At 40.8% G+C, this 12,294-nt stretch overlaps 1 protein-coding gene across 1 annotated transcript in view; it reads right to left on the bottom strand.

Annotated features, from left to right (window-relative positions):
* The window catches only part of LOC122986650 (SH3 and multiple ankyrin repeat domains protein 2-like), a 254,098-nt gene that overhangs the window by 162,113 nt on the left and 79,691 nt on the right, over positions 1-12,294 (bottom strand). The window contains exons 4-6 of the mRNA XM_044357941.1: positions 6,232-6,435; positions 4,561-4,632; positions 857-965 (exon numbers count right to left, since the gene is read on the bottom strand). Of these exons, the coding sequence (XP_044213876.1) occupies positions 857-965; positions 4,561-4,632; positions 6,232-6,435 (385 nt within the window). The remainder of the gene's footprint in view (positions 1-856; positions 966-4,560; positions 4,633-6,231; positions 6,436-12,294) is intronic.

Genomic DNA, 12,294 nt, shown 5'->3' with positions numbered 1-12,294 from the left:
TTGCAGTCTGTACAGCAATAAGACATCCTTTGTCTTTAGACCCTTGACTTGAATAAGGAAAAACTCCCTAAAAACAGAAAAAAATGGAAGAAACCTCAGGAAGAGCAGCAGAGGAGGGATCCCTCTCCCAGGATGGACAGACATGCAATAGATGTTGTGTGTACAGAACAGAACATGAAAGACAAGTCCACTATCAGCTCTGTAGTGTGTCATAATCATGGCAGGAGGAACTTTTGGTTCAGGTCTATTATGTCCAGTCTGACTCTCCTTGAGTCCCTTTAAAAAGTCAGTGTCCAAACTGGTTCACAACTTTACACCTGTGGAGACGTCTCGAATGGACTCTTCAAGGAACAACTAAGTGCTGCCTCAGCTCCTGGAAACAAAACCCACTTGTCTCTCATTACCTGTTAACCTAAATACTGTACAAGTAACCTCATACCTGAATCTAACCTGAAAGTCAACTAAGCCTGTGCAGGAAGCGGTAAGTGGCCGCACTGTGAGAGTATCATCTTCAGAACGACGAAAGACCTTTGCTGGACCAGCCACTTGGTTTAAATTGGGATTATTGATGGTCATACTGGGGAACGGGACTCTGGAGAAATTGATAAATTGCTGCTTTCTACACTTCTTCTTTGTTCCAATTTTGTGTGACTCACCTACGAATCTAGATACTCTACATGTTTTGGACACAGTCTAGGAACACAAATACAAACTCACATTTTTTGGAGCTCATATCTGTGCCATTGATACTCAGTTTCTTTTTGATTTGTCTGGTGATTTTCTGTATCTTACTTATTGTCAACAAATCCTATAAGTGTTTTTTTTTTTTTTTAAGTGTGCTTGTATGCAGCCTTACCACCAGTCTCGCTGTCATGGTAGTTGGGATCGAAGCCTCTCTCCAACAACTTAGACACTTTGTCCACCTGATTATGCTGGATGAGGTCCACGAACTTCCTCAGATTGGCCTGCACATCCACAGAAGAGAAAAAGCTATTACAGTGAGAAGACAGAACAAATGGTGGTGGGTGTGAGAGAGAAAAAGACAGGAGAGAGGTTCAGAGCTGTAAAAAAAGACTGAAATAGAAGTTGTGATAGAGAGAGGTGCAGTGGGTCAAACATAACTGAGGGTGAAAAGTGGACGCGTTTAGGAAACTGAAGGAGACTCGCTGTTATCGATGGAGGAATATAAGGCTAGAATAAAAAGGCTACTGAAAGCAGGAAGCACAGGAGGGGAGATGACAGGATCCAGAGTGTGGCGACTGTAAAGAGTGGAATGGCTGCTTCTTTCTGTTCTGTACTGTTCTCCTGTCTGCTTTCTTTCCAGGCCGCATGATAAAAATAGATAACAGAGCAGCTCCCCGAAGGAGAGGAGAAAATGAGGAGAGAAGAATGAGATAGAGGAAGAGGAAGATCAAGACAATGGGTAGCAATAAAATAATAGATTAAGAAGAAAAGCAGGGACATGGGTGGGAGTAAAACTAAAAGGTAGGGATGTCCTCATCATGTTGTTTTGTCGCATGAAGATACTAAGTATAAGCCAATGCACAGTAGAATAAGATATTTATGTTTCATTGTAGTTTTAGTTATTTTCCCTCATCTTATACAGCTTCACAGTTCATTCAGGGCAGCCCATTCTGTATTCCCATTTCATTTTTTTTGTTTTGCCTCTGATTTTGGCAGAAGGCTAATCATACTACAATACCCATGACCCTCGGCCACAGTTGCTATGGAGAAGAAGCCAGTCAGAGCCATGAATCAGAGTGGTAATGAATTGAAAACTATGGGGGGGGGGGGGGGGGGGGATTTTTACTTTCACAAACTAAAACCAACTTCCCACTTTATAAAGCAAAAATGGCAGCCAGGGAGCACAGATGAGATTGACGCAGCTATACAGGTCATTCTAAGTAGATTTACAGAAATAGCAACTCTTGAATCTGCATATTTCTTCAACCAACATGAGAAACATTACGTTAACTATGTCGACTAGTTTGTGACTCTGTGTAAACACGTTTTACGTTTGTTTTGGCAGTTGGCATACTCACAGAAAACAGTCCTATCAATTAGGGGTGTGCCTGCATAGAAATACGTTATTTGGCAAAGCACAAATAGTGGGATTTTTTATGAATATTTGTTTCATACAAATATTATAAAAATTATTTTTTTTTCGGGAAGAAAAATAAACCATGTCAAATACCAGCGCACAGGTCGGTTACATCACAATCTCAGTGTCTCTTCTCTGCTCCGCTCTTACGTCTATCAGCAGGTCTCAACGAGGGGAGTCACATCCACCTGCTACATGACGCACATTTCCTAATTTGGACATAACTCCCAGAGTTGGGAGTGTTCCCCAGAGATAAAGCTGATCTACTGACACACGCTTCATGAACACTTATTGTAACACTTTAATTTTCTAAAATTAAAAACGTTATAAAAACAAAAACAGGATTTTTAAGCCTCTTTCCACTTTTATTCGAATACAAATACAAATAATTTTGCTGCCTAAACAAATACAAATACAAATACTGGGCTCTCTGCACATCCCTACTATCAATGTCACCAACACCCACATTAACATTAGATTTTATTAGTTTAATATTCAATGTTTTCACTGGTTCACTAAGTGCTAGTTTCATGGCTAAATTCTGAGCATACCTGTAAAACATACCGTGATAATGATAGTGACAGCCTATTGAGAAAAAATAACAAAAATGACAAAAATAATTTGGACTGAAATAACCAAAGAAAGTCTGACCACAGATATGGAGTACCGGTGTTTATCAACCATGATGAGTCACTGCCAGTTCAATATCTGTAAATGTCAGGGGTTCACGCACATGGCCCTGTGTTTTCATGCAATGTTTTATTAAATGTAGCTGATACGTCCCGTGTGTGTGTGTGTGTGTGTGTGTGTGTGTGTGTGTGTGTGTGTGTGTGTGTGTCTGCGGGCCTGGTGAATCAGAGTCTGGAGGATGGTGCCCTCTCTCTCTCTCTCTCTCTCAGTCTTTGCTGGAACAGGTTGGGAGGCTGACGGTTGATTGGCTGTCTCAGTGTGAGCTTCAGCCAACCACAGAGCACCAGACGGCACTGGCAAACAGGATTAGCTCCAAAAAGTTGGATCACGCCAAAAAAAAAATTGAGGAAGAAACAGCTCCATATTAGAAATAACAAGATAAAATAGAAAATCCCCATTTTCTGACTAATGACTTTTGTGAAAGAGTGTAAACACGTTTGCGTGTGCATCTCTCTGCTCCACATTTATAAAAACCTGTTTTCCTTCTGGAGCCATTTTTCATTTTTTCCTTCCTTTTCTAGTTGCTTCCCTTCTCCTTGTCCTGCTCATTCCTGCATTCATATGTAGAATTAGAGCAGCTGTCAGACAGTTTCCTAGCGCGCCGGTAACAGAGAGCTGCCAGAGACACTTAAGCTTTGGCTGCACTACAGGATTACAGTAGCTATGGGACAGCAGCCCAGAGAAAGCCTTACACAATGATGAAAAAGGCTAAAAAATCTTCAATTTACTGTATAAATTTACTTTGACTCATGTGGGAGGGACAGAGATGAAGCGAGGGAGGAAGGGGTTTGCCAGGAAAGAAGAGAGTCTTCCTGAGCAGCATCCAAAGTCGCCGGTTTTCCTCGACTATCAAAGAGGAAGAGAAAGACTGAAAATAAGCCCAACTTGACAGGAAAGCGACAACGTACGCTTGCTTGGAGTGTCTTCTCTCAACCCTTCCCCTGTCACATCAAGCTGCCAAACCAAACACATAAACACTCTTCTCTCAATCAAACAGTGAAGCTGCTAAATGGATAATGCAATCTGTGAGAGCTCTCCCTGTTTTTTTTATTTAATACTTTTTATTTTGGCAACACCTTTTTGTGAGAAGCGGGCATTAATGTGGTGTTTTCACGCCGCACTTCCTGGAGGCCAGTCGACAGTCAGACTGAGGTGGGCGGTACTGTGACATCTTTTTCTTGAATTTCTTTCTTTGTCTGTTCAGCTGCTCATGCTAGCTCCCCCAGTTTTTTTGTCCTAGCTGGCAATGTTTCCTGCTATTTCAAAAAACAGAGCGCAGAAGGAAAGGCAAGAGTTTACAGCTGACCGACAACAAAAGGGTGATTCAGCTGCCTTTACCCGCTCTCTTCTAAACAATCACAGTGTCAGGTGGGTCTTTCCAGTAAGAAAATCATCTGGCGCTCAGCAACCAATTTGCTTCCAGTTTATTGATTCTTTTCAATATGTTTTTCCCTCTCTGGCAGTATTTTTTTTCATGTATTCACTGTGTAAAAGCTCCTAAATATGCCAGATTAATTTGATGTACACACAGGAAATGATGCACGCTGTCTGTTTGAGTGACAAAATTAATTTGGAATAAACACGTCTAGGTGATGATTGCTGAATTTGCATAACCGGTTCCTGCGTACAGTCAAAGCTTGCACATGTGATGCTGTGATATTTCCTTTGCAGTCTCTGTTTGGGAGCCTTTTTAGAAACCCAAACAAGGCTTACATGTACACAAACTGTTATTATTTTGTGTTATATCTCCTAAATGGTAAAATTGTTACCTTTGTATGAAGTTTGGCGATCTGTTTCTCGTCCACATTGGGTTGCCGGTAGACTCGGCTCTTGTAGCGGAACTGTAGAGAGAAAAAGAAATTACTACAAAAAGAAAATCCACTGCAAAACAACAAGGTCCAACAAGGCATTTATTAAAGCTCTGTTCCAATAACAGTATACGTCTGGGAACTGATAACCTTTCCCACAAAACTCGATGGTGAGGTGTTTACTTTTACACCTCTGGCTGCGTCTTGAAAGCAATTGTTCCTCCAGAAAGAGGATCACTAGGGGATCAAGCTTAAGATGTGTCCTCTTTATTGATGGCACATTTAATTACTTTCATGATATCTTTACTGGCAGGCGGCGTAAACGGTCTTTTCTCTGAGGACTACTGTGTTAGTGTGAGCATGTTTAATACAGACAAGTGATTGAAATTGTTTGTTTTTTGTTATATTTGATTGCTCTTTCCTTTTCCTGAATATACTGTTCCCAGTTGAACAGTGACTGTGTACAGTGAGGCTCGGAGATCTAAACAATAAACAATGAAACAATAAACATAACTTGATAAGAAGATAAGAAACTTCAATATACTGTTAATAGGAACTAACTAACAACCAATCACATTGTATAAATGGAGCTGTTAATAACCAATTATATGGCATAATTTAAAGTCATTTACGGAGCAAAGCCCACTTCCAAAAGTAGCCTCAGTCGGGTCGGTTAAGTTAGCTAACACTCTTCATGTTACTGTTTTGGTATCAGAAGGTTGACAGATGGGAGAGACGAGCGCTCCTTCAGAATAAACTTCACATGTCTGCACAGAAAGCAACAGCTCTGCAGTCACAACAACCTGAAAACCTGAAGGACTGTTGTTGTGGATAAAAGAGGGTGTTACTTGGGTGATACTTTGGCTACTTAATGCCCCATCAATTAAAGTCCAACAGGGAACAGTTATGTATTCAGATGTATTCTGTTAACCAAAATTCTGTGCCAACAAAGATTGGATATCATCAAATTGTCTCAAATGCATCACAGGATCCACTTAATTGGTATTTCTGAAGCTTTCAGCCATATTTTATAACCTTCATCATTGGATGGAGTTGCTCAGTCTTTTAACAGAAACCTCAGCATAGTGAACCTCATGACAAGATCTTTTGTGTCAAATTGTAAAATAGTAGTTTCAGTCTATAAACTTCTGTCTCAAAGTGTGCAAACTCCATCCATTGATTAAGACAATGAAATGCATTTGACAGCCGAACCACAAACTTAGTTTATCACCTGCTGCATTACAGTATGATCCAATAAATCAATCACAGTGAAAGCTCTACAGTCTCACCAGTAATTAGACTCATCCCCCTTGAACGAGCAGAAGGCCACTAAAACAGCCTCGTTACAGAGGAAAACATTATTACCTGCTTTTTCCAGGCAACATACAGTATGTGGTGCCAATATGCGAAGTTGATCAGTGTAATCGAGCCAACGTATGAGAGACAGCAGGATTTATAGATTAATAACAATAATAATGATTTTATTTCATTATTTCATTGTTGTTTAATACATTTACTAGGTTGAATTGATTAAATAGATATATTCCTAATTTATGTATCAACAAATATTAAACGGTCAATAAATTCCATTACTTGTAATTTAAATAATAATCTCAATGGCCAGCGTTATACCTCCAAACATGGGACGCCCTTGCTGATTGGCTGGGGATACTCTCGAAGGATGCGTTCTTCATCCAGGAACTTGCCGTCCCTCCCGTTGCTGGCAGGCTGGAAAAGCCCGTAGTTGAGCACGTCCTTCAGGCTCTGATTAAGCGTACAGAGGATCCGCTGCTTGGCAACCCAAACGGTCGCATCCGGGTTGAAACGCATGCATTTCTGGTCGGGTTAGAGGAGCGGAGGAGAGAGTGAAAGTGTGTCAGAGAGGAGAGGAGGAAAAAAAAACAAACCAAATTGATTAGAAAGTGATGACTGGAGTGTTGGTTGGCAGTCACAGCAATCAACACAAATGAAATATTCATCTTTGAAATAAGAAACAAAACAATGTAATGTTATCGACTTGTGACAGACGTTTCAGTCGGACTTCCAACTTTTGACTGACAGATGCAAATAGGTTGGGATACAAGACTGATGAGAGGGATTTGAATAGAATCACAGAGACAATGGTGCCCAATCAAAATAGTTCAGACACATCTAAATTGGCGCTTTAATAAGACAAACCCTGTCCCAGTTACTACAAATAAACTATATGTGCCACATGGTGCTGCCAAGCTTTTTTTTTTTATTGTTTTATTGTTTTGAACAATGCTACTCTGTATGCTAAACAGGGCCATTTCGCTTGTTGAGATTGTAATTGACATGACCCTGCTGCCCCTGGTTTTCCCAGTTCCAGCTTCCCTGTAGTAAAAAAAAAAAAAAAACACAATGCAGGATTTCTGGCCTCATCTGAATCAGAGAGGATTATGGGCGCTGTGCCGTGGCATTCAGGAAGTGTCTGTGACTGTTTACAGCTGGATGTGCTGCTCAGCTGGCGATAGCGGCCCCTGCGTCTGTGATAAAGGCTGAAGGGATGAGGGATGTCTGTGAACTCTGCCTAACCGTAATCCTCCCGCCTGGCGTTGAGTGGGCACAGAAGAGGAGAGAAGAGGATGGGGAGATGAAGGGTTGAAGGTATACAGAAACAGATGTCTGGCATCTGGCAGGGCCGTGCGGACTGATATGGCCTTCTCTTTTTCTTCTGCTGCTTTATTACATCGACAAATTTCCATCAACTTCCATTATTGCTGCCTCTTCGGCCCTTGACATGAGTTCAACTTAAACGATGTGTTTAAAGTTTCAGGGGAAGTGAAAATCAGTGTTTTTCAAGTGGAGGCAGCAGTAATGGTACCTGTGTGAGAGCTCTTGTTGCTCTTTGACCATCATCACAGAAATAGAAATATTCTTTTATATCCAACTTAAGTGATAGTGATGATAGTCACGAAGCCGTAGAATTAAATCTAATTTAAACTTTATTTAATGAGGCTGTGATATTGTTTTAGAGGCCTGAGAACAAAAAATATTCATAATTAGAAAACCACAATCAACAAAGAATTAATAAAAATAATTGCAAGTCAGGCTGTGGTTGAGATCTTCTTCAGTGGTTAAACTCTGTTTCTCTACTGAAGCAGTTTATGGTTTAGAGGATTAAAATAAACTCTTATTTTGAATTGAAAATGTCTTCAGTCTGCATTTGATGCTTTCAAGTTATCACAGACACAGACTAGTATTAAATGCAGAAAAGACCAAGTACACGGTATCCTCCACCTTCACCAGTGACTCTAACTATCCTGCCAGTAAAACTTTAAATGACACCCGTAGTACTCTCGCTGAGTCATACAAATACTTAAGAATTTGGCTTGACAGCAGACTCAATCATTCAAGATTCATATTCAACATTTGACTCAGAAATTCAAAATCAAACTCGGCCTCTCGTATTGAATCAAAGCTTGTCTGTATTCCTCCAACTGTAAAACTATTGCGTTGTCAACCTTCATGTCTGTCCTTGACTGTGGAGATATTCTGTGTTGTTAAACCCTGTGTATCATAGTGCAATACGTTTCATCACAAATGATACGTTTCGTACTCATCATTGTTCTCTGTATCACAAGGTTGGTTGGACTTCCTTACAGACAAGAAGAAAAAAAACATCTCACGTTACGACCCTCTCTGCCCAGTCTGCCTGTGGCTTCAATTTGTGTGGCTGCTCTCTGTTGTTTCTGCAGGTACTGGAGGTGGGTGTGGCAGCATCATCAGGAACACTGGCAACACCTGCGGCTCTGGGTGCCAGTGCCTCTTAAAAAACCCTTTGGAGTGCAGTTGCTGGTGTGCTCTGATCCCTGAGACACCTTTTGGCTTTTGAGTCGACATTCGACTTGTTTTTTTTTTGCATACATACATGCATACGCTGTTCCACTCGTGCACTCACCTACACTACTGATCTCACTGACCTAACATTGTTAGGTTGGGTTTTTCTCTTAGGTTACTTTCTTTTTTTAAATAAATTGGTTATTAATTGGCTTTGTTGTGTGTGTCTCCCTTCTTTGTCATGACCGTGCGGCCCGGTTTGTGACATTCATCTATAAAGCTTCCAAACTACCTCACATCTCTTCTCTCAGTTAAATCTAATAACTACATTACACAATCCAGCAACTTCCTCACCTCAGATATCCCTCATGTTGGTAGAACTGGTTTCAGGCACCTTTTTAAATGGAATAAACTGCAAACTGCCTTCAAACTTGAGTCTCACATTCCTCTCAGAGATTTCAAAGCTTTATTATCTGATGTTTTTTTTATGATTCTTGTGAGTGTTTTTAGTAATTCTTTGTTTATTGTGTAGTTGCGTTGTTTCTGTCTGCTGATAACTGCATGGGGATCTACTTCTGGGGCAACTTCCCAGCTAACCCGATGAAGCCCCATGACGGAGGTGACAAGCACAAAGTTAGCATGACCTGTAGTCAGAATTGCTGCCACCATCATCGTTTCCGGTGTGAATGCGACGGCAGCTGTCAGTCTTATAAACACACACTGCTATTCGCTGCCGCCGTCTGACACGATGAGGCTGCAGCTCGGCATATTACCATGGCAACCGTACAAACTGTGATAAACAGTGCAGCATTCACAAACCCTCAAATCGTGGTCCAAGCCTTCAAAGGAAGTCTCTGGAAAAGTAGCTTGTCTTATTTAACCTCAAGTCTGCCATTGTATCCAATCTTTGAATCATTAAGCAAAATCTGCTCAGAAAAGATGGTGCCTCCATCTGGATGTAAGAGCCTCGCACTGGCATGAAATGAGAGGGGAGATGGATGAAATAAAGTCAGAATAAAAGCTTATTTGGAGAAAGATAATTTGAAGATTGTGGAAGACACAGAAAAGCATGTGAGATCTTTTCTGTGTTGTGTTTTGTTACAGTCTCACAGGCCAAGATAGGGAGGACCGCAGACCGCATACAGATATGTAAGAATGATAAGTTGTGGTTCTATGAAACACAGCCTAGCATGTTTTTACATTTATTTTTGTGTACAGATTAAACAGATGAGATACATATTAATAATAATAAGTATAAGTATAAGTATAAGTATGTTTTTGAACTTTGGACAGAGCCAAGTTAGCTGTTTCTTTTGTCTTAAGGCTGCATTCAGAGTAAAAATAGAACCGTGTTAAAACAAAGCAAGAGGCTGCGTTGGTGGGTGTTGTTTAAGGTACTGCTGAGACAATAAAATACAATCCAGGAAAACCAGTTGGAGCTACAGATTAATGCATTTCAAGGTTTATCAGATGACAAAACATCACACCGCAGTTTGTAATAGACAAAGACAGACTTTTACAACTCTGAAAGTTAACACTGCAGCAACTATTTCATCTTTCATCGCAACAATCTCGAGGTAAACAGCAGAAACACAGCGTTCATGTTTCAAAGTAATCCACCGGGAATGTGTGCATGCATGTATGTGATCGGCCCACCCCCCGCTGCGTCTACGCACCGCCATTCAAATAAGTTTTTTCACGCAGCCTTATGCTAAGCTATGCTAAGCTATGCTAATCGCCTCCAGCTGCATCCTTGGTGCACCAACACAAGGCTGTTATCCATCTTCTTTTCTAACACTTGGCAATAAAGTGAGAGTGCATCACGTCATATAAAAGGAGGCAAAACTACTAGCGAGTTATGATTCCTGTTTAATATTTCACATGTTCTGACTGCAACTACATATTTTTTGTACCCTTCAGTATTCTGTAGATCAGCTGAGCCGCGTTCACGTACACGCGCCGTGAGTCGGTGCGCTCTTGAATTATTCAGCTGAGTCTGATTTCCAAAGTGCAGCGAGTGACTCAATCATGTGATCAAATGGCACCGCTGAGTGCTCAGTGATGAATGTGAAATCAGGAGCATTAGTGCATACATGTGAGAGAGCTTAGTGCACATGTGAACACACACACACACACACACACACACACACACACACACATTCACACATACACACACACACATTCTATGCTGGAGTTGTAACCACAGAGCTAATTACATCAAAGGGTCATGAGTTCATCTCTGGGACAACACTGTACCTGGAGGACCTATCCCCAATGGATCACACACACACACACACACACACACACACACACACACACACACACACACACACACACACACCATTCCTTTATTCTGTTGAGATTTGCTATTAAGGATGTTATAAGGTACTTTTGCAAAGCTGTGTGTTACATTCCTTGTGATTGCTTCCATGGGACGGATATAAAACATATAAAAGAAATTCAGAATAAAAATATCTAAGTGGACAAAATGAGACGGGGAGTCAGAATGACGGAGGGAAACTCAGGACAGAGAGGGGGCATCAGGTGGCTGCTGAAGGTTCATGCCAACTTCCTGCTTCCCTCCCTTTCTTCTTCTGTCCTATTTTGTTCTGCCAGCAAATGATGCAGACACACTCTAACCTACTGCACTGTCATGGACATCCAGTGTAAAGCTATCTGGAACAGTTCTCGGCCCCCATGGACACACACACACACACACACACACACACACACACACACACACACACACACACACACACATCAAACAAAGAGCTTCAGCACAGAGCTGCATTAGACCCGAGGTGAAACTACTGTACAGACTCTGGCAGCATCTCCAGCTGTTCAACCACAGGGAGTCACAGTTAGGCACCGCTGGTCTTTGATGATAAACCTTTATCTCTGGGAATGACAGACATTCATTGACAGCTACAATACATGCGCTATACGATCAATGGGAATGCAGCACACAGCTGCAGTATATATACAGCCCATAGGAGCTGCAGTAGTTAGTTACTCAATGGAGACAATACACCATATTGTGCTCCTATACTGTATATGTACAGTAGCACACAGGGGGCTTCATTAACAGCTGCAGTGTGCAGCTAATGAACGTGAGGGGCTGCTATGTAAATGAAACATTAGTAATAGCCACTGTTAGGATTAATAAAACATATAAAACAGAATAGATTCCTCTGTTAAAGCTGTGCTGTTATCTATAAATACATTTCAGACTTGACAAATTAGATGTCAGAGTTTAAAACAGATAGAATAAAGTAGGAGTGTTGATATTTAATGTAATTTAGCATTTAGTTGACCCGCACGTCGTTTTCTAGCACGCTTGTTGTTTATTTTAGTCCATTGTTAGCTCAGTGAGGCTCATGAAAATGTATGAAATGAGTGCAGTATCATTCTCTCACTTTGTCAGTTGAATCACTGCACCGACGGACTATAAACAGACTAAAACTGAGTCCAGAAATCAATGAACTACAAAACTGTTTATTATAGAATGAGAGAGACGGTTGATGGAAACTTGTTTGCATTTCAGAGTCTCTGCTCATTTTACACAATTGTAATAAAAAAAACAAATAAAAACATTAAAAATTTTGTATTCTAACACTGAACTTGCATTAACCATTAACTAGTTTTCATCCGAGGCAAGTAGTGAACACAACACTGACACATCATCAGCTTTTCAGTTGATATGTTGAACTTGTTAGCAAACAGTTGCTTATTTCCACATCCAGCAGTTACGGAGCAACATTATCATTCATTTGGAGTCGTGTTTCTGTCCACCTGGTGAATGTAAGTCCAATATTCACTCTCTTTTAGCTCTGTTTTTACTCTCTACCAACTCCTGAGGGAAATATCTGGTCCCTTAGCTGCTAAATGCTCCAC

Source organism: Thunnus albacares, chromosome 1 (assembly GCF_914725855.1).
Source record: "Thunnus albacares chromosome 1, fThuAlb1.1, whole genome shotgun sequence".
NCBI lineage: Eukaryota > Metazoa > Chordata > Actinopteri > Scombriformes > Scombridae > Thunnus > Thunnus albacares.
This window is presented reverse-complemented; position numbering and strand designations above follow the sequence as displayed.